Below are 21,694 nucleotides of genomic sequence, written 5' to 3'. Positions count from 1 at the left end.
AACGTAGGATTCACTAAATCAGTCCACCTTGCATATATACTGGAAATCACTGTATACGTTTAAGTATAATTTTTTAATAATCAACAGCTTAACCATAAGAAAGAAAAACACAACACACCGTAGCGGGCATAAAGACAGTACAATTTTATTTAACTTTCATAAAGTTCACAACTTTGGTCTGTGGAGTGGGCATCTATACCTACCCAGGTTTACAATGGGCACTGTCGTAAACACATAAGACACAAGTTCCTCCAATCCAACAAGTCATGAAACAAGAAACTCAGAAGGGTGAACGTCCTTGGAAGATTTATGCTCCGCCTATGATCAACTTGGGAGGAGTCTCCATGATCCATCAGCATCACTGGGGGGGGGGGGATCACTCCTTTGCATACACCTAAGCAGGTGCCCGGCGTACACCTGGCTTTTATGGAGGATGGTATTTTAAGTTAATGTGAACAATCTCTGTCAAGGTACACAGTCATGATTTTTGTTCAGTTAGGGTATTAGTGTTTGGTCAGTAGGGTCCAGGTTCAGATTAAGGGTGATGGTCGGAGTGTTCTTGCTATGCTGCATAGATGATCAGGGGATCATGGCTGACTGCGTGATACTGTATGTCGGTTGGTTGGGCACACTGAACAATATAGCGATATATTGTTTAAAGCAGTGGTCTCAAACCTTTTTTGGGTCGGGAGCTACTTGCGACAAAATAAACTGCCCGAAGAGCTACTAAAGTAAAAAAAATTTAAAAATCTGCATAATATCCCAAAAAATGCCCTTTACACATGCCACAAACTGTAATGCCCCTGACAAATTATGCCACACACTGCAATGCTCCAAAACATACCTCCCAACACTGGAGGCAGAGGAGAAGTCATCTGCCAAAAATTAGAAGGTTCAGCTACTACCGTGGAACTCCTGCGAGGCTACATCCCCCATTTTTTCCGCTATGGGGGCATGGTCAGCTCTCTAAGAGCTGTAGCCACATGGGGTGCGGCCATGGAAAATGGGGGTGTGATACACATATGCCCCCAATAGTGCAGTGCCAGATATACATATGCTCCCACGGTGCCAGGTATGCCCCCCCAGTGACAGAAACAGGAATACCCTCACATTGCCAGGTATGACCCCATGGTGCCAATAATGCCCCCACAGTGCCGGTTATGCCCCCACAGTGCCAACAATGCCCCAAAGTGCCAGCAAGTATGCCCCCACAGTGCCAATAAGTATGCCCCCACAGTGTCAGGTGTTCCCCAGCAGCACTTACCATTGTTGCTGCTGCCGGCGGGGAGAGAACTATTCGGCCATCCGGTGCCCCCTGTGGTGCTGCTGGCACTGTCTGTGTCCGGCAGTGTCCTCCTGTGTCGGCGTGCTGCTTCCCTTTCAGGGGAGGAGAGCACAGCGCAGCAGGCATCTCTCCTTCCCCTCACTTCCTTGTGACTGCGCCGTCTGCCAATCAAAGGTCGCGGGCCGGCTTCTGGTTGGCGGACGCCGCAGTCACAGGGACCTGGGACGCACAGGGAAGGGTAGGAGAGAAGCGCAATGCTCTCTCCTCCCCTCAGGGAAAAAGGGAAGCAGGGGCAGGCGGCGGATAATGGAGGGGCGGGCGGTGACAGAGTGGTCGAGCTACCCCGATCACTGCCGCGAGCGACGGGTTGGCAACCACTGGTTTAAAGCCACATGACGACATCAGCCATTGCTTTGTGACACTGTCCATGCTCCCCCAAAAAATTGTCCTCCTCCGCCCCGGTCTTCAAAGTATGCAGGTCAATTTTCACTATGTAGCCAATGACCTGCATGTTCAGCAGCCTTGGGCGAGGTCAGGTGACCATATCGGCCAGCGTTTATGCACAACATTATACACCTGCTGACGATATCCGTCACGGTGCAGGTCATCTATTGTGTACAGGGGTTTCAAGTATTTTGCTGAAATCGCTGGGAATATATAGTTGCTGGCGACCATATTGCCAGTGATGGGAGTGTGCCCCGGCAATAAATCGCCAGGTGCACACTCCCGTTTTGAGCCCCGTTAAGTCCCGCCGGCAGAGGTTCCCTTTCATCAGCGACCATCTCTGGTCGCTGAAGAAAAGGAGAAACTGAGCAATATATCTCCCCCGTTTATACACACCTTAAAGGTGCGTACACACAGGGGGAGATATATTGGGGGGAGATATATTGCTAGCAATATATTGCTCAGTGTCTCCTTTTCAACAAGCGACCAGAGATGGTCGCTGTTGAAAACGAACCTCTGCTGGGGGTGCCGCAGAGGTAATTAGCTGGTCGCAGGAGCAAGCTCCTGCGACCAGCGATTACAATGGGGCAGAAAACGGGAGCGCGCACCCGGCGATTAATCGCCGGGGCACACTCCCAATCACTGGCAATATGGTCACCTGCGACCATATTCCCAGCGATTATAGCCCCTATCTCCCCCGTGTGTACACAGCATTACTGTGCAGAGTTTGTTTCCTCCCACAATCCAAAAATATATATAGTAGGCTTAGTGGCTCCCAACCAACCAATTAACCCTACAATGATTGTTTGTGTGTGCGCGCGTGTCAATGTGGTAGGGAATATAGATTGTAAGAAATACAAAAGGTTCCTTACTCGCTGAGAGTGGCTACACAGCCAAATCACAGTTTTGCAAGGTCCCCGGCGCTCTATATAGGGTTAATAAGACCACACCATGGTGTTCAATTAAATAATTGTCAGCTGCTGCATACGACACCTGTGGGATTGCCTCAACCCACAACAAAGAGTAGCAAAAAATGGATCTAGGGGGTTGGTGTGTAATTGCGCTGCTGACAATTTATTTATAAAAATGAATACTTATATTGCGAGACAATTGTGCAGATAAATGAATGGAGGACACACTGCTTGTATGGTACAAATGTTTATATGCTAAAAAGTATAAAAAAGCTCACAGTATACAATACATGAACAAATTACACATATATGAAAATAAGCAAAAATAAAGAAATAAAAAAAAAAAAAAATATATACAATAAAAATTATTATAATAGGCTGTAGGAATATATACCATATAATAGGGAATTAAAAATTGGACTGGACGTGTAGTTTGGGAGCTCCGCTTTTAGAATATGCTTCAAATAAATTTAGAGCAACATCTGTAGATATCCATAGGTTTTTGTTAATAGTTGATTAGTGGGTTAATGTCCAAAGATAGTTATTGTTAGTAATGTGGAGAATTACAGGTACGTCCCTATTCTGATGACGTCAACGCGTTTCGTCTCCTGAATCACCTGGAGACTCTCAAGACGGATAATTACTGTCAGTCCGGATTCTTATTTATAGGCTAAAGCCTGGGTTTATTAGTCCAATAATTCCATTTGCCCAATTAATCAAATAAAAATATAAATAAACTTATAAAGAATAACGAATAATATATAATATACTATCATAAGCTTCAGATATATATATATATATATTCGTTATTCTTTATAAGTTTATTTATATTTTTATTTGATTAATTGGGCAAATGGAATTATTGGACTAATAAACCCAGGCTTTAGCCTATAAATAAGAATCCGGACTGACAGTAATTATCCGTCTTGAGAGTCTCCAGGTGATTCAGGAGACGAAACGCGTTCACGTCATCAGAATAGGGACGTACCTGTAATTCTCCACATTACTAACAATAACTATCTTTGGACATTAACCCACTAATCAACTATTAACAAAAACCTATGGATATCTACAGATGTTGCTCTAAATTTATTTGAAGCATATTCTAAAAGCGGAGCTCCCAAACTACACGTCCAGTCCAATTTTTAATTCCCTATTATATGGTATATATTCCTACAGCCTATTATAATAATTTTTATTGTATATATTTTTTTTTTTTTTTATTTCTTTATTTTTGCTTATTTTCATATATGTGTAATTTGTTCATGTATTGTATACTGTGAGCTTTTTTATACTTTTTAGCATATAAACATTTGTACCATACAAGCAGTGTGTCCTCCATTCATTTATCTGCACAATTGTCTCGCAATATGAGTATTAATTTTTATAAATAAATTGTCAGCAGCGCAATTACACACCAACCCCCTAGATCCAATATAGATTGTAAGCTCCACTGGGGCAGGGACAGATGTGACTGTTCAACTATACTCTGTACAGTGCTGCGGAAGTTGTTAATAAATCAAATACTGCTTTATTTCCATTAAAAAACATTTCTAGATTGGATGGCAGATATACTGCTCAGAGATATTAATATTATGGTCCGGGTTTTACTTTCTACTAGAAATCGTAGCAATACCAACTAGCTATGAACTGGCATTGACTCCCAGCATATGTGCTTAATGCCCTCATCCGTTCCAGTTCTGTAATCAATACTATATAAATCAGTCCAAGCTCACTTAGCCGTCTGCTGCACAAACCAGCCCAGCCCTGGTTAATATGTGGGGAGCACAGCATAGCCCAGCCCCACACATGCTGACAACCATGTGTGTTGCTGGTAAAGGAGACCGGTGCAAGCCAGGTTATGAAGGTAGAACACATTCTATCTACATTAATGCTGTCCCCTGATTTTTCATACTACGTATAATGGCATTCCATGTGTCCGCTAACTGCCACCTGTATTCTGAGATCATCATATTATTAACAAGTTTGAAGAAAGATAAAGTTACCTTGAAACATAAAAACAAGTTAAAGCGAAAATAAAATGCACCAAAACCATAAAGACACACGGAAGCATAAATCCAATTTAATAATGTTTATTTCCTTTTAATCAAGCACTTACATGACACTATTTCTACAGCCGTTATCGAGTTAACCTTGAAGGAATGTCCCATGGTAAGAGGACTTCAGTTAGTTTTGCACTTTAATAAAAGGCTTTCTCGCGGGGGGGGGGGGGGGGGGGTGATTTGGGTGCACACGGTTTGCAGAGAAGGATTATCTTAAAATAAGAGAACCTTTGCACAGGCATCGGGGGTGCAAAGCAGACCAGCTAACAAACTTAGGGAAAATAAAAAAAATAGGATGGAATGCCAAGTTCTCCCTCAAGGAGGCATCACATTAAATAGACCTGACAAAGGTTGCTTGTCAGAAGGAGAGCACTGCCCCTGATCATACCAGGCATGCAAAGTACTGACCTTCGCAGTGTTACAAATTCATTACAGCACCAGCAGCAAGGGGAAAGGAGGAGGAGGAGAGAGGGAGGGGGGGGGGGGGGATTTCAGGTGATGCTGGGTGGACCTTTCCTGCAGACTTAAAAAGGATAAAGATAACACGCAGAGAGAATAAAGCCTACATCAGTGTTCCCTTACTGCACGTGAAGTCATATGTACTATGCAGATAATGCCTTTCGGGTACACTTACTGCATTTTCTGCTCTTAAGAATTCAATGCCCCATCTAAAAAGAAAAAAAAAAAAATTCCACTGTCCGACTTCTCCAGTGGTTTTACATCAGAAATGAAAGGTTCCATGTATACACAGTGCCAGGCAAGCATTACACACAGAATCCCAATCAGCCTACTCCTAAAAAGGACGCCCCCATACCCAATGCATAGGTGAATGGCCAGCAAGTGTGTAGTTGCAAGTATGGGGGTTCTGGACCACAGCAGACACCGTTGTACACATACAGCCAATCGGGTTTTACAGGACATTTTCCACCATGGTCTCTATCCAGCACATACATGACAATACAGTGACCATGCGTGTCAGATGATCAGACTACTAAGCTCCTGATAGATATTTCATTAAATCAGTTTAATAATTGAACCAACCTAGCAATTGTGTCTGTGGCTATCCCATTATTTAGGTTGTCACCAAAATAACACCAACACAAAGCATTGACCACCACCAGTAACAAGGCTCCCTTTGAACTGAAAAAGAACAAACAAAAAAAACAACACATGACTAGAAATGCATAAATAAAGTTTAAAAAAAAAAAAACACTCCAAGTCTTTCAGAAGAGGCACATGTGCAGGGAATGTGGTCTTCCAACAGTAGTTGCCATATGTTCCGTGAGGTCTTGAAAGGTTGTTCCGCAAAGGGCTCAAAACAATCGTTCTACTACATACTGAACAAACAATGGGGGAAAGTGGTTTTCTGCATATTCTTCTTACGCCAAGGCAAGGACTGCAAAGAAGGAGAGAGATTTAGTAGTTGCTCAAGAATCATATATACATTTACAGTATCTATGGCTTTCTAGTAAATTGGCCAACTCAAGTAACTCACCCCTTATGCAAGTGAAGGCGGGTTGCTGTTGCAATGCTGTAAAAACACTAGCAATGGCACCAGCCCCCCACCTCCTTGTGGCCAACTCTTGTCCCAGAATTACGGATTTCTGTACACAGACCGGTGCTTTAACGTTTTTGTTTAACCTGGACCATAACTGAAAACACACTTGGGGGTATTCAATCTTGAATTCCGGACTGTCTGAAAGTTCCGACAGTCAGAATCCTGCCCCGTTTTTGCCCAGCTCACCAGTTTAATTGGCAGGCGCAATTCAATATTCCGCATATCGAGTGGCAAAAAGGGGGCATGTCTATGAAAACGGACATGGATTGTCGAGATCCGGCAGCGAACAATCCACGGTAGTTTTCGGCAAAACGAATTAGGCTGGTTTTAAAGTCCGATCTGTTCTGTCAAACTGTCTTGAATGCGGTTGGAAACGACAGCACTGAATAGGCGCCTGCCGCTCTTTCCCCTGTCGGCAATAGCGGCGGGGACTGAATACCTCCCTTAGTAAAAAATACTTCATTCATTGGTGGGCTACAATACCAAAAATGGCTGGAACTTTTTTCTCTGCAAAGCAGTTTCCTTCCTCCACTGAGGTGACTGCATTCTTAATGTTATGTATCTTCTAACGTGCATGGAATATCCCCTTTACTGCAAAGGACAAGTGGGGATCATTATCCGCACAACCCACTCAACATCCAAAGTCATCCTTCTGCTTCCCTGGATATAATCTCTAATTTATTGCTACAGATAAGGACGGGACTTTACCACAACTGTGGAGGGAGGCCCCTCTTACAAATGATGCGGCCGCTTAGCAGCTAATGGGGCAGATGTATTAAACCTTAACAAGAGATAAATGCAAGGGTGATAAGGAGAGATAAACGTCCAGCCAATCAGCTCCTTACTGACTTTTTTCAAACACAGCCTGTAACATGGCAGTTGGGAGCTGATTGTCTGGCTGTTTATCTCTCCTTATTACCCTTGCATTTATCTCTTGATAAGGCTTCATACATCTGCCCTATTGTCTGCGAACATGTACATAACATACAGTAGATGCCCAAAAGTGTTCTCTAGGACAGAACAATTCCACCCCTCGTGGAGCAGGGACATCACGTGGCCCCGCGCTGAACATATTAACGACCTGTGGAAGCTCGCAACATTAATGAGATCATTAATGTGCATATAGTTTATGAAAAATTAAAAGCCAAATAAAATTCCCATCTAAGTTCAATTATTTGGTGAGGGACAATATTTCCTTCTGTTTGTCAACATACTGTATGATAGCAGCCACCAGCACCGGTTTTTATCCGTTACATTAACGAGAAAGGATTTAAAATTAGTCATGGACCATCGATCCGGGGCACTCCTGCAAGTGTCCCAGGGCACACTGTTTGGGAACCACTGATTTATATGCCCTAAAATATTAAAATCGAGGTGTCCGAATTCTTCAATATTTTCCAAAGCGCCTCCATGATTGTTCCAGTGGTTCAGGGGTGAATTTATGAAGCTTGGAGAAGTGTTATCTATCCCCATAAAGAACGTTATGAGCAAGGTGATAATGGTTCAGCCAATCAGCTACAATATGTAAATTGACAGGTAAGAGCTGATTGGCTGAACCATTATCACCTTGCTCATAACGTTCTTTATGGGGATAGATAACACTTCTCCAAGCTTCATAAATTCACCCCTCAGTTCTGGAAATCTTACAGTACAGTAGCTGTGCCCTACACCTACATCAGCCTGGTGCAGAGGCACAGAACCTACCAGTCATTGCTTCCTGCGCAAAATATTTCACATCCATATCCTCATCTTGGCCCAGCTTCTGCAGCACAGGTTTCACATCTGTCTGTAATGTGCTGCAATAGATTAATTGGAATGTGTTCTGAATTATAGCATAGAATTGTATATAAAATAAAATCAGATCATAAACTCAGTTGCAATTAAAAATATTCAGCAAGATAAACATTCTTACATATAGTACAGTGTGCCAGGGTAGTGTAATAATCACTCACCCATAAAACACCCCTTTTAACCCTTGCTGCATTGTGTTACGTCCGCAAGTGCAGGGTGTAAACAAGATAATAGGCACACGAGAGTAATGAGAGGGAGCAGTGTCCCCCAGATGGACGCAGAGAAATGGATTTAACTGTAAGTGCTTAAGATTCTGTTTTGTACTTCATCCATCTGGTAGACATTACCGCCGTAGGGAAACGCCAAACCCATCCGTGGCCTCCGAGCAGCAGAATACACCTGCTGAATGGCCGATCAGATCCATTTGGCTATTAGTCTGTCTTCTATTGTTGGCAGAAAATCCTTCCACAGAAAAAAACGACTATAACCAAGACGAGGACAGAGCCTGTTGGGATGGGAGACCTATGCCAACCCCATAGATTCTGGCATTAAAAGGCAAAAAAATCTCATATATCCAACTGTGGGACGCTGGAACCACAGGACTCCCCAAAGCTGCCTCAGTGGGAGGATAGCTCTGTGAGGGTACAGTGTTCAAAGCTTTCAAGGCAAAACTAATATATTTGGTATATGTGCATATTACCGCACCATTATAGTGTTCCTTCTAGGAACAGGGGCGGGCAGGGGGCGGACCGGGCCCGCCGACGTTACTGTTCTGGGCGGTCCCAGGCCACAGACGTCACGAAAGGGGCGTGGCCGGGCCACGCCGTGCCGAAAAGGGGAGGGCCCTGCAGCCGTTAAGAAAAGGGGCGGCCCGGCCGTTGTAGTCAATGAAGGGGGCGGGCCCGGCCACACCGAAGGTTCTCCACTGCAACGGGCACCGCTATATACTCCGGCGCAGGGCTTCCCCGGTATCACCATAAGAGGCGGCGGCAGGCTGTTTTAGCGGGGCACTGCCAGAGGGGCAGGGCGCATTTTAACCTTTAAAAAAAATAAAAATAATAATCGGCCAGGGCGCAGCGCCCCGCTAAAACAGCCTAGCGGGAACACTACATTACATGGCCAATTGGGATTAAAAATCATTATCTCCAAATGATGGGGAATGCCCGCTGGCATGAACCGGATGTAAGGATGGCTGGTTCAACTTGAGTACTCTCCACCTGGAACAGATTTCTATAGTCTCCAATTGTCAGTTAGTATAAATGCTAGTGATCATTCCAGCACTCGCCATCTTTGAAAACCCATGCAGTTCCTCTTCCCTGCCTGGGGTGTCGCTGTCTGCTGTGGTGTTTCTAGCACAGTGTGGTCTGTGTATCAGCACTAATATGCAAACCAGACCTGTGCTAGAAACAGCACAGCAGACAGCGACACCCCAGGCAGGGGACAGGAACTGCATGGGTTTTCAAAGATGGTGGGTGCTAGAATGAACACTATAAATGCAGCAAGTGGAGGTGCAGAATACAGGTGTGTGATAGGTGGTGCTCATTGCAATACCAAGTAATCAAAATACTAACCACTGAAAAGCCTCAACAAGACCTTCTGCTTGCAGCCCCTGATCTATGCATTTATACTGCGAGCTTCTGCAATGCTATATAATGTATAACAGGCATGGGTTTCTAAGCGCTCAGGCAACATTCATATTGGACACAGATTACACGCACACACAGATGAGGAAATACCTACTTGCTATCCAGGACTGGTCCTATTCTTTGCAGCGATTTGGCCACGTTGAAACGTACATTAGCCACCTGGTCAGCTGCCATCTTCAGTACAATGGGCAGCATCAGCTTGGTGGTGATATCCTTTCCACATGCCTCAGACAGAGCCTGCAGGGTACAATATAATGAGCCTGTGAAGTACATGCCTCTGCAATACATGTTATGTACAGAGCCAAGGAAACCGTACATACATGTCCTACAAACAGCTATTATGTATTTACTAACTGTCAGTTTGGGCCTCATTGAGAGGTGCACACACCTGACATCTGCGCTTTACCGGCATATACACGTGTTTATGTGACTAACCTACTGATCTTCCATCTCCGTACATACCACGGCATACCATCGTTACCCCATCGGGGGCAATACAAAATCTTAGTGCTATTCCATCTCCGTGCATACCACGGCATACCATCGTTACCCTATCGGGGGCATAACCAAATCTTAGCGCTATTCTATCTCCGTGCATACCACGGCACACCATCGTTACCCCATAACGGACAATACCAAATCTTAGTGCTATTCCATCTCTGTGCATACCATGGCATACCATCGTTACCCCATCGGGGGCAATACCAAATCTATTCTATCTTTGTGCATACCACAGCGCACCATCGTTACCCCATTCGTTGGAGCTTCAAAGCTTGCACCAGCTCTATGGCAGCTGCAATTTTGCAGACCGATTACAACGTGCATCTCAGAGCAGGATGCATCCGCTTGTGCCACTGCATGCACCTCTGAATCAGGCCCTTCGTGTCTATGTGCTTATTTCCTTCCTTCTAAGCAAGTGGTCTAGGGGTATCCTCTGAGCATACGTACATTAACACAGAACAGGGTTGTCATCCGGTGCAGGTAGTTGGGATCATTTGCCATGGCTAGGACTTTTGGGACTATAGTATTCTGTGCCCACTCTGCACCAAACTTTTCCACCAGCTTCATTAGATTGTTGGTTGCTGCTTCGCGGATGGCATAAACTGAAACAAAGGGCAGGAAAAGGGTTTAAATAGGTCTTCTGGCATAAGCTGTTTCTACAATTGCTCACCCCCCCCTGATATTATGCAGAACCAGGCTATGTTCTATCCCTTTCACACTAGATCTGAACAAAGTCCCGGGTCCCTGACTCTACTCTGTAACAAGTGGGAGCACAAGAACAATTTTAAATAATTCCCTAGTGCGTTTTATTCCCTTTCATAACAAGAGTAAGCTCCGCCCGCTTACAAAGAAACGGCATTGTGGAGGAAACATTGGCAATGGCCTCTACTATAAAATTGGTAAACCATAAACCGGAAGGCGGCCCAACAAGTGCACTCTTTGAGGGGGGGGGGGGGGGGGGGTTATATATTAATTATATAAAGGTTTATGGTGTGATCTCATTGGCCAAATACCTTACTAATAGTGTATATATATGCACGCCGACGCCTTGATCACACAAGCACATTACACATAAAAAAAAATCCAACACAAACGGACCAGTGAAGTAAGTAACACTGTGTGACGGTGTGGGATACATCAGGCAGCATATGATCAGTCCGTTCTTGTAGGTGGCCAGGTCCGGTGACACCAATAAAATCGCAGCTCGGCCAAGTCGTCTTAACAATTAAAGTTTGAAATGTTATGTCTAGCATATATAAGTGTACGGGTTGCCTAAAGCTGGGTACACACTAAGCAATATGATATCCACTCTGGCAGATCAGAACAACATATCGTTAACATCGGAGCATATGGAGCAGTGTGCATGCCTGATGTGCATGCCCCTGTCCTTGTTACCTGGTCGGCCCCAGCTGTAGATCTGCGAAAGCATCCTGTGTCTCTCTGTCGCCCCCTGCATCACCATGTGTGTATGCATTTGCTGACACAGGACACTGTGCCAGTCGGATAGCCTGGCTGCACGCAGCTTAAGATTGGTGTAAGACTGTACAAAAAATTCTTAAAGTCAGTCCCACCATCATGTTCATTGAGTGAAAAGCGGAAGCGTTAAGGCGGCCGACTTAAATCCACACCAAGCACAGAGACACGCCATATTGCACTACACCATTCATAGGTTTGATGAAACGGATGTGGAAACTGTTCCTTAATAAGGTTAAATAATTCAATATAACATTATGGAGCCATTACAGTGGGTAAGCAAACCCTATTGAAGCCATTCACTGTTCACGTTGAGAACTGCCAAAATCAATGCGGTAATGCGAAACCCAAGCCAACAACGGTGTCAACTGCAGTTCCCGCTAAGCCTCATTATGATTGGAGAATTGCAGTTATTAAGCAGCCACATAATATCATTATCCTGGCACATTGGGGACACTTACCATGGTCAACAAGCCAAGCCATGCACAAAGAATTCAGCTTTTCATCAAAAAACTCCACACCCTATTAAAGATAGGAAAATGAACGATAAATGAAGACATAACACAGCCGCGAGCTACAATATGTAATCACAAAATATTTGTACAAATGTATTTTACAAACCTCATTTAAACAGAAAAACAAAAAAAAACATTCTAGTGAGCAATATTATGTAACTGAACTTAATTTATAACGCACACTGAAATGCTCGGGAACACGAGCATTTTGGATAGGGGATTTTCGGATTTTGGAATATATAATTTTTTTCTCTAATACTTACCTGGTCCCCTGATGTCCACATCTGCATTTGGTATCCTCTTCAGCAGCATCTCCGGTCCCAGGGGTGAAATGTGCGAGTGTGTGCCGATGACATCACTGGCATGCTCATGCAATGCACCCCAGGGACCGGAGAGGTTGCTGAAGTGGATCCCGGAGGTCGCCGCGGACATCGGCAAGTATGGAAAAAGGGGCGGGAGATTCTGAAGTAACACAGTTTTTGGAATATTTTGTTTTTTGTAATACACGGATAAGGGAGACCCGACCTGTACTAGAACAAAACCAGAGGCATTTTTGGGGCGTGTACCAGATAAGTACCAGGAAGACTTACCAGCTGACCAGCGAGCAAGGGCATGTACTCTATGATTGCAAGCCTCACTCTCCATTTTGTATCTTCCGCCAGCTCCACGATGGCTGGTAAGAGAGACTGGGAGAGCTGACGTATTCCAATCACTTCATTTACACAGTCCAAGTTAGATATTATATTCAGCCGGACCTCTGGGCACTGTGAGAAAGTGGTTACATATTAATTGAACTGAGCAATTGTTGTTTAGGAAAAGCAAACGATACACTGACCAGGATAACCAACCGGAAGCATCGCAGTCGCAACTCCTACAGGGTCTGCATCTGGAATCCACCCGGTCATATATATGTATTTTTGTTTTAATTGAATCTAGTCCCACATAGTTAAGTGGGGGAGTCCCTCCTGTTATCTGGTGTAGATATTTACAGCCAGACGTATCCAGCTTCAAAAAGTGAAGAAATGGAGAGTGACAACCAACCAGCTCCTACATGTCATGTTACAGGCTGGGTTTGAAAAATGACAGGTAAGAGCTGATTAGCTGGTTGTTTATCACTCTCCACTGCATCACTTTTTGAAGCTCGATACATCTGGCCCACCGCCTCAGACAGAATCTCAGCAATGGAGGACTGAAGTCCATCACTAACTGGAGGGGTGGGAGAGAATGGCAAGCCTACTAGTTTAAATCTGACCATACAGCAGAATGATTCCAAGCCCGAATGCAGGATTCTAATGGATTGTTTGCACATAGTGTGCACAACATGAGGAACCGTCCTGCGGGTCGAGAGGTCGCGCCACTGATCATATGTGCTGCAGTCGGGATGGCTTGGGGTCGTAAGCAGATCGTATGCATTTTAAGCATGGCCCCACAGAGCCAGAGGCCCAAAATTGTGCTTGGAAGCAGGAAGATGTTGCAGCAAAACAAAAAAATAATCTCTCTGCCCACATCAAAGCGGATACATTACCTCATCTTTCAGTTGAGCGAGGAAGAGAGGTAGGAGGTGCTCAATTGTATTATCTTTGCCTAGAATTGTGGATAATCCCATGATTACAGATGCCAGTGCAGATTTCACATGCTGATTTGTGTCGGACACCAGTTCCTAATAGAATAAAACCGAGAATGAGAATGATATCAGTGTATAGTAATTATACAGGTGTAAATGGGATAACAGCCAACAGGGCCTGTTACACCTACAGGAAACAGTCTACGAATATAGAAAACTGCTACTTTTAACCAGTTCTATCGAGCTTCAAGAATGGCTTTAACAGGATTACTTCTGGCAAGATTGCAGAACTGCTCCCGCAAACCACCGCCTATTACTGAAGGGTTTCAGCCTGTTCGAATATGAAATACGCTGCCAATCAGTGTTAAAAGGGGATATTATGCTGAAGGATTGTAAACAATATTTTGGAGACATCCTGTTGCTTAGCAACACGAGATGCCCATGACTGATACTCTGTTTATCTGGAATAAGTGTTTTGATTTTTTTTATGCCACAATTACTTTGTTAATATATGAAATGATTCTATTATCTTTCATTTTGTGCCTAGAAGTGCATCTTACGCTGCAGAGCTAATCTGCACATCAGACTTTCCATATAAATCTTATGTAAGGCAGAATTTCAGAAAAGCAAAATAAAAAGGGGGGTTTAATTTAAAGCAAGACATTTTCTCCATTTCCAATATAATGGATACAATAAACTTATCAAACAATAAAGGCTAAAAGGTATTCGTCCAAGTAGAAAATAGGTGTATCTGTAGATCACGAATAAAGACTATCACAGCACATATACAGCCACGTGTGCTGGGCCGCAGACTTGGCCCCGCCGTGCAGCCATAGGTTTAATCTTAATTGTATCACTGGGTATGGGTCTATGAGGCTGACATACATTGGACCGACCGCTGGAGGTGGACATGGCTAAGGTCCACACATGGAATAGGTGGACATGGCTAAGGTCGACACAAGCATTAGGTCGACCATCAAATTGTGGACATGGGTCTTTAACTTTCTTGTCCCGAATGTCGACATGGACACAGGAGCCTTTATTCAGATCGGATCGCAGTACAGATTTGTTTGGAAAATGGGCAAAACCATGTGTGCACTTGCAGGTGGGGCAGATGTAACATGTGCAGAGTTAGATTTGGGCGAGTTATATTGATTCTGTGCAGGGTAAATACTGACTGCTTTATTTTTACACTGCAATATAGATTTCAATTTCAACACAACCCCACCCAAATGTAACTCTCTCTGCACGTTACATCTGCCCCACCTGCAGTGCACATGGTTTTTTGCCCATTTTCCAAACAAATTTTACTGAGCTCAGATCTGAGTGAGAGGCCCATGCTGACCTTTTGACTGTCGACCTAGCCATTGTATACCTAATGCTTGTGTCGACCTTAGGCATATCTACCTATTTCATCTGACGACCTTCAATGGTGCCATGGTCCTTGGGTCAACATACGCAAGGACGACAATCAGTAATGGGATGAAAGTACAATGCAGGGGGTACACAGACTATGGAGGCTGGCATTCACATAGTTCCACCTATATAAATAAGCATCCCGGCATGCGTTGTGGGCTTAAATTGCATCCATCACATCGCATTGCATGCCTTGTGCATGCAATGCGATGTGATGAAAAGCAAGTACAAAAAGAATGTGCTGCGAGGGTGCGCACCTCAAAGCCCACATCGCACCGCCGGGAATCGCAACGTGTATGGGCAGCTTAACACTAATTCATGCGAGTAACAAGAATGATGGATGATGTGTAGCAGATCGCACCTTCACATAGGGTAGAATGTGGTTCATTATAATGGTCTCTCTTCCATCTCCCGGCAGATTCTCACAAAACTCTAAAACAAATAGTAAGTTATACATTAGAAGTGATGGAAACTGGTCGGAGAACGAACATAAATACTTGGTTAAAAACCGCAAGTGCGCCATAGTAAGAATACCATACATGTACTTTGCACAAGTTCTAACAAAGTCCTGCTATAGTATGTTGGTCCCCCCCCCCCCCTTACCTTTGTTGTGTGAGGTGCATAGTAAAGCTCCTTTTTATTTTAACCACACAGATGTGTGGCCTGATTTGGCCACACCCCTCCAGTACATGAGCCCTGCAGCTTCCTCAACCTCCCAGTTTATAGTTAAGCGGTTGGACAATATCCCTAGAAAACCAATGCTACTGTACCTAGACTTGTCTCCAACTTTTAAAATCTTACATGCCATCAATGTTACACTTGATTGCAAAGTGTTAGAGGACGAAAGATCTGGACTCGTCCTGAACTATCAGAGGATTTCCCAAACATTTGGGATGTCAAATGTTCCCAGGCACTGTCACATTCTAAACGCAGCAATGACGTAGAAAACTTCCATACATTAATATATGTTTACCAAGAAGTGAAAACCAATACCCTAAGCCAAAAAAAAAAAAAAAAAAACACAATTTCTAGCAGCAAAGCCATTACTGGCTTTGTCAAAATATCAAATGAGAAAAAGGTTTCAGATTCCACCTTGAATTGAACAAAGCGGAATAAAATAGGTTTACGGCATTGCTCATTGCGTCAGCTCACCCTTCACTTTGTGAGCCCCAGCGGCTCGGACCTCTGCTTCGCAATCTTTCAGCAGGTTCTGAAACGCAGGCACGAGGTCGTTCTTCGTGATCTCTGGACCAACCGCTTTCTGGAGCTGGAGGAGAGAGCGTTACAGGTCATTCATCTGCAAACAGGTTTCTTACCAACACAGTACAAAATAACAGTAGTGAACTACCAATGTAGGAGGAGGGCAATATCTAGCAGAGAGGTGCGTGTTCAAAGCTAGGACACAGGAGACTGTGTAGTCACACACAGATAACAGTCTGCATTGCAAAAGTTACCATTTTTGACAAAATAGGAATAAAATAAGGACAGCCGATGCTAGAAGATACTTACCAGACATGGCGTGACGAGGGGTGACTGGTGTGACTGCAGCTGACATATGAGGACACGTCTATATATTATTTCAATATGAGGTGTGAAATGAGGATGTACAGTAGCTGTGCTTAGTTTTGAAGCTAAGGACTCTTAACTTGCATTCAGAATACAGGGAAGCGATTCGGGAAGAAGGGAGGTTGCACCAGCTGGGTTGAGGATGAGATAATGAAGAAGCGTTTTGGTTGACTCTTGGTTAATAAAGAAGACTCGGCTGCACCAAGCATCTTTATTGGTAGCTTACACTAGGATCAGCGGTTCTCAAACTGTGGGTCCTGACCCCAAAGTGGGTCCTGACCTTCCCAATATGGGGTCGCGACTCCATGTTGCTGACCATCAGGCTGATGACTTTTCTAATCTCAGTCATTGATTCAAAGAGTCTGAAATATCTGTTGAGTTATCTGTCCTCCCACCACTCTGTGCCTCCACAATGCTGCCATGTTTGTGCTGTCTGCTGACTACACGTGTGATGTGATATGGAATTTAGACTCCTCCCATCACTCTGTGCCTCCACAATGGTGCCACGTATGTGCTGTCTGCTGACTACATGTGTGATGTGATGGGTTATGGCAGTGGTTCCCAAACTGTGTGCCGTGGCTCCCTGGGGTGCCTTGGGACACTTGCAAGGGTGCCCCGGGTTGGTGGTCCATGACCAATTCAACTTATTTATGTTTAATAATTTATGGGGAAAAAACAGTGCTGGTCGCTGCTAATCATAAAATGTGTACAAAAAGATGCAAATCCTGCCCTTTACCACATAACTGACCCTAAGAATTGCATTTTCTATTTAATGTTATATTTATTCTGCTTTTTTGGGGGGGCCCAGGGGTGCCGTGAAAAAATTCTGATACTCTAGGGTGCCGTGATTCAAAAAAGATTGGGAACCCCTGGGTTATGGTATATTAGACTCCTCCCATCACTCTGTGCCTCCACAATGCTGCCATGTATGTGCTGTCTGCTGACTACACCTGTGATGTGATATGGAATATTAGACTCGGTACTTGTGTATTTTGGCGGCGCCCATCGCATCGCATACCATAACACATACGATGGTATGCGATGCGACGCGATATCGTACGATAGTGCACGATGGCATACAATTTTGAAATTGTATGCCATTGTACATGGCATACGATGCCATACGATGCGATGCAACATTGTATAAGCACCCTAATGGGTGCTTATACAATGTTAAGCACCCAAATGGGTGCTTACAATGTTAAATGCACCCCCACGCCACCCCCCGCTATAAACGTGAACCCGAAGCGTGGCGAGCGCAGCGAGCCCGCGAGGGGCGGCGGTACGCGTCCTACGACCTTTTCATACCCCCACTATCCACGTCGGCGTGGAGTTGAGAATAGAATAGTGTGGCGAGCGCAGCGAGCCACCGAGCCCGAAGCGTGGCGAGCGCAGCGAGCCCCGCGAGGGGACGCGGATACCTTCACAGGTAAACGCGTCCCCTCGCGGGCTTCACAGGTGTCCGCGTCGCCACGGACACCTGTGAAGCCCGCGAGGGGACGCGTATAACTGTGAAGGTATCCGAGTCCCCTCGCGGGGCTCGTTGCGCTCGCCACGCTTCGGGCTCGGTGGCTCGCTGCGCTCGCCACACTATTCTATTCTCAACTCCACGCCGACGTGGATAGTGGGGGTATGAAAAGGTCGTAGGACGCGTACCGCCGCCCCTCGCGGGCTCGCTGCGCTCGCCACGCTTCGGGTTCACGTTTATAGCGGGGGGTGGCGTGGGGGTGCATTTAACATTGTAAGCACCCATTTGGGTGCTCAAAAGCACCCTTTAGGGTGCTTATACGATTTTTGGTCGTATAGGGGGTCAAAATCGCGTCGCATCGCATCGCATGCCATCGGGTGCATGGCATGCGATGCGATCTGTTCGTCGTACGACGGACATCGGGGGCGCCGCCAAAATACACAAGTACCTTAGACTCCTCCCATCACTCTGTGCCCCCACAATGCTGCCATGTATGTGCTCTGCTGACTACACGTGTGATGTGATATGGTATATTAGACTCCTCCGATCACTCTGTGCCTCCACAATGCTGCCATGTATGCGCCGTCTGCTGACTACACATGTGATGGGTTATGGTATATCAGACTCCTCCCATCACTCTGTGCCTCCACAATGCTGCCATGTATGTGCTGTCTGCTGACTACACATGTGATGGGTTATGGTATATTAGACTCCTCCCATCCCTCTGTTCCTCCACAATGCTGCCATGTATGTGCTGTCTGCTGACTACACATGTGATGGGTTATGGTATATCAGACTCCTCGCATCACTCTGTGCCTCCACAATGCTGCCATGTATGTGCTGTCTGCTGACTACACATGTGATGTGATGACCTTCTGCATTCAATTGATGGGGTCCCGTAATTATTTTTATTGTCTAATGGGTCCCAGAGCAAAATAGTTTGAGGACCCCTGCACTAGATTGATGAATTTATCTAAAAAGGTATCCGATGCATTGGCCAAACCACCGCACTTATGCTGACCCCTTACTCCCTGCCCTGATCCTAGACGTATCACTAATAGTACTATGGACTTATCGTTTGTACTAGCTGTAGAAGGGTAAAGGGTGTAATCTACTTGCAGACGTTCTGATTACATGTACATCAAAGCTGCTTCCATGGGCACATTGGAAAATGCAATAAGCAACTATAACCTATGAAGATTGGGCAATAAAAGGAGGAACTGTGTAAGCATTATACAATATAATTACCTCTGAAAATTTGTCAGCAACCATGTAGCGCACACGCCAGGATTTGTCCTCAGTAGCTTGTCGCAGAGTCGGCATCACCAGAGCTTCCAGATCTTCCTCGGGAAGGAGTTGAGCAATGCTGACACAGGCTTCCACTGCCAATAGCCTTACAGAGTCCTGTAATCACAACCTTGTAGTCAGCACAAGAACTACATGGACCTGATGTACACACACACACACACACACACACACACACACGCTACTATACTGCAGGAGATGTTGGGGGATTGGCCAGCTCCTGTTGTGTTTATGGGACAAAACCCCACAATGACCAATAAAAATGGTTTCAAACCCAATGAATGCAGGTTGTAAGATGACAGGAATCAGCATGTGGATGCAATATTCCAGAGACAATCCTTAATTATGGGCACCTATGTGTAGCCAAACTGGAGATCTAGGTGGCTAGCGATAACGGTTTCAACAAAGTTTATCATAAACGTAGAATGTTACTCACCTGCTCATCTGAAGCCAGGTTGGTAAACAGAGGAATAATGTCATTTTTCACATATTCCAGTTCAAGGACTTTGGCAAATTCACCAAGTTTGGAAGCGGCAGCACGTCGTACCATGGGAGTGTCATCAGAGCACAGGTTGCGGAAGTGCCTGGGAAATAAGAGCGCGCTCACTTACTGTACTGTATCAGAAAAAGAAAATGCTCATTCGATTTTCTAGTCGAGTTTGTTTCCATAAGCAAAATCGAATACAAAAATAGTGCATCTCATCGTGTGTACCCTTTATTAAGGCGCCCACACACTAGAACCATTTTTTGTGCCGATTGGCAGATATCTGACCGATCTTACTGCAAATCGGCAGATGCACGCTCCCGAATGGCCTTTTGCTAAATCTATTGATCTTACATGCTGCATGAAAGTTCAGAAGATTTACCAAAAGATCAATAGGAACACACATGGGATCTGAAGACAAATCTTTCGTGAAATTGTGCGTTTGCCTGAAATCTTTTGTCAAGGCAAAAGGCGAGAATGCATGCTCAAACGATCAGTATAATTGTTAACGATCCTGGGGAGCGCGGATCGTTAACGATATAAGAGGTCACTGAATGATATGCATAATATCGCTAATTATATCGTTATCATGCATATCGGTCATAAAAATCATATAGTGTGTACCCAGTGACAGTGCTTTGTAACCTATTAATGATTATGTGTTTTATACTAAATCTACTGTCACTTTCTTCAATAAAACTTCTACACATTTTATACAGCAAACTTTTTTTTTTGCATACACACTGTACAATTTTTGGTACTTATGTAATATCTGGGCTCCCGTTTTTCTTATGAGACCGCGTGCGCTCGCCACGCTTCGGGCACGGTGGCTCGCTGCGCTCGTCACACTATATAAAATCAACTCCATGCGTAGTTGGATAGTAGGGATATGAAAAAATGGGGTGCATTTAACATGGGAGCCCAGATAATACATAAGTACCCAATTTTGTTAATTTTGGCCCTTCTGAACGATATTGGTCAAAATTATCTTTCAGTGTATATGCACCGGACGAATGATGATGTGCGTACCCGCCATCAAGGTTGTTCGTCAACTGAGCATGCAGCTCAATTTGCATATCTTTCAAAAAGAAAGAAACTTTGGTACTTGTGTACAATCACGGCTCCCACGATGTCCATCGTATAGTAAAAAATCGCATGCGATTCAATCGCATGCGATTTTTAACAGAAATGCATCCAAATGCATTGAAATTAGTATCAAACATGTTCAATGGCCCCCAAATGTCATTTTTGAGGCTGTACCACCCACAGTATCACGAACCCGAAGCATGGCGAGCGCAGCGAGCCCGCGAGGGGTGGCGGTACGCGTCGTACGACCTTTTCATACCCCCACTATCCACGTCGGCGTGGAGTTGAGATTAGAAAGTGTGGCGAGCGCAGCGAGCCACCGATCCCGAAGCGTGGCGAGCGCAGCGAGCCCCGCGAGGGGACACGGATACCTTCACAGGTATCCACTTCCCCTCGCGGGCTTCACAGGTGTCCGCGTGCCACGCTTCGGGCTCGGAGGCTCGCTGCACTTCCTATTCTCAACTCCACGCCGACGTGGATAGTGGGGGTATGAAAAGGTCGTAGGACGCGTACTCGCTGCACTTGCCACGCTTCAGGTTCGCGTTGATAGTGGGGGTGGTACAGCCTCAAAAATGACATTTGGGGGCCATTGAACATGTTTGATACCAATTTCAATGC

At 44.9% G+C, this 21,694-nt stretch overlaps 1 protein-coding gene across 1 annotated transcript in view; it reads right to left on the bottom strand.

Annotated features, from left to right (window-relative positions):
- Positions 1-4,717: 4,717 nt before the first annotated feature.
- The window catches only part of PPP2R1B (protein phosphatase 2 scaffold subunit Abeta), a 36,732-nt gene continuing 19,755 nt past the window's right edge, over positions 4,718-21,694 (bottom strand). Inside the window, exons 5-15 of the mRNA XM_083163222.1 lie at positions 19,943-20,090; positions 19,450-19,605; positions 16,320-16,434; positions 15,529-15,599; positions 13,713-13,847; positions 12,778-12,951; positions 12,134-12,194; positions 10,647-10,801; positions 9,793-9,935; positions 7,966-8,057; positions 4,718-6,099 (exon numbers count right to left, since the gene is read on the bottom strand). Coding sequence (XP_083019348.1) covers positions 6,083-6,099; positions 7,966-8,057; positions 9,793-9,935; positions 10,647-10,801; positions 12,134-12,194; positions 12,778-12,951; positions 13,713-13,847; positions 15,529-15,599; positions 16,320-16,434; positions 19,450-19,605; positions 19,943-20,090 — 1,267 coding nt within the window. The 3' untranslated portion in view covers positions 4,718-6,082. The remainder of the gene's footprint in view (positions 6,100-7,965; positions 8,058-9,792; positions 9,936-10,646; positions 10,802-12,133; positions 12,195-12,777; positions 12,952-13,712; positions 13,848-15,528; positions 15,600-16,319; positions 16,435-19,449; positions 19,606-19,942; positions 20,091-21,694) is intronic.

Source organism: Crinia signifera, chromosome 19 (assembly GCF_055691185.1).
Source record: "Crinia signifera chromosome 19, ASM5569118v1, whole genome shotgun sequence".
NCBI lineage: Eukaryota > Metazoa > Chordata > Amphibia > Anura > Myobatrachidae > Crinia > Crinia signifera.
Note: the sequence above shows the minus strand (reverse complement) of the source record. Positions and strands in the feature narration are given on the sequence as shown.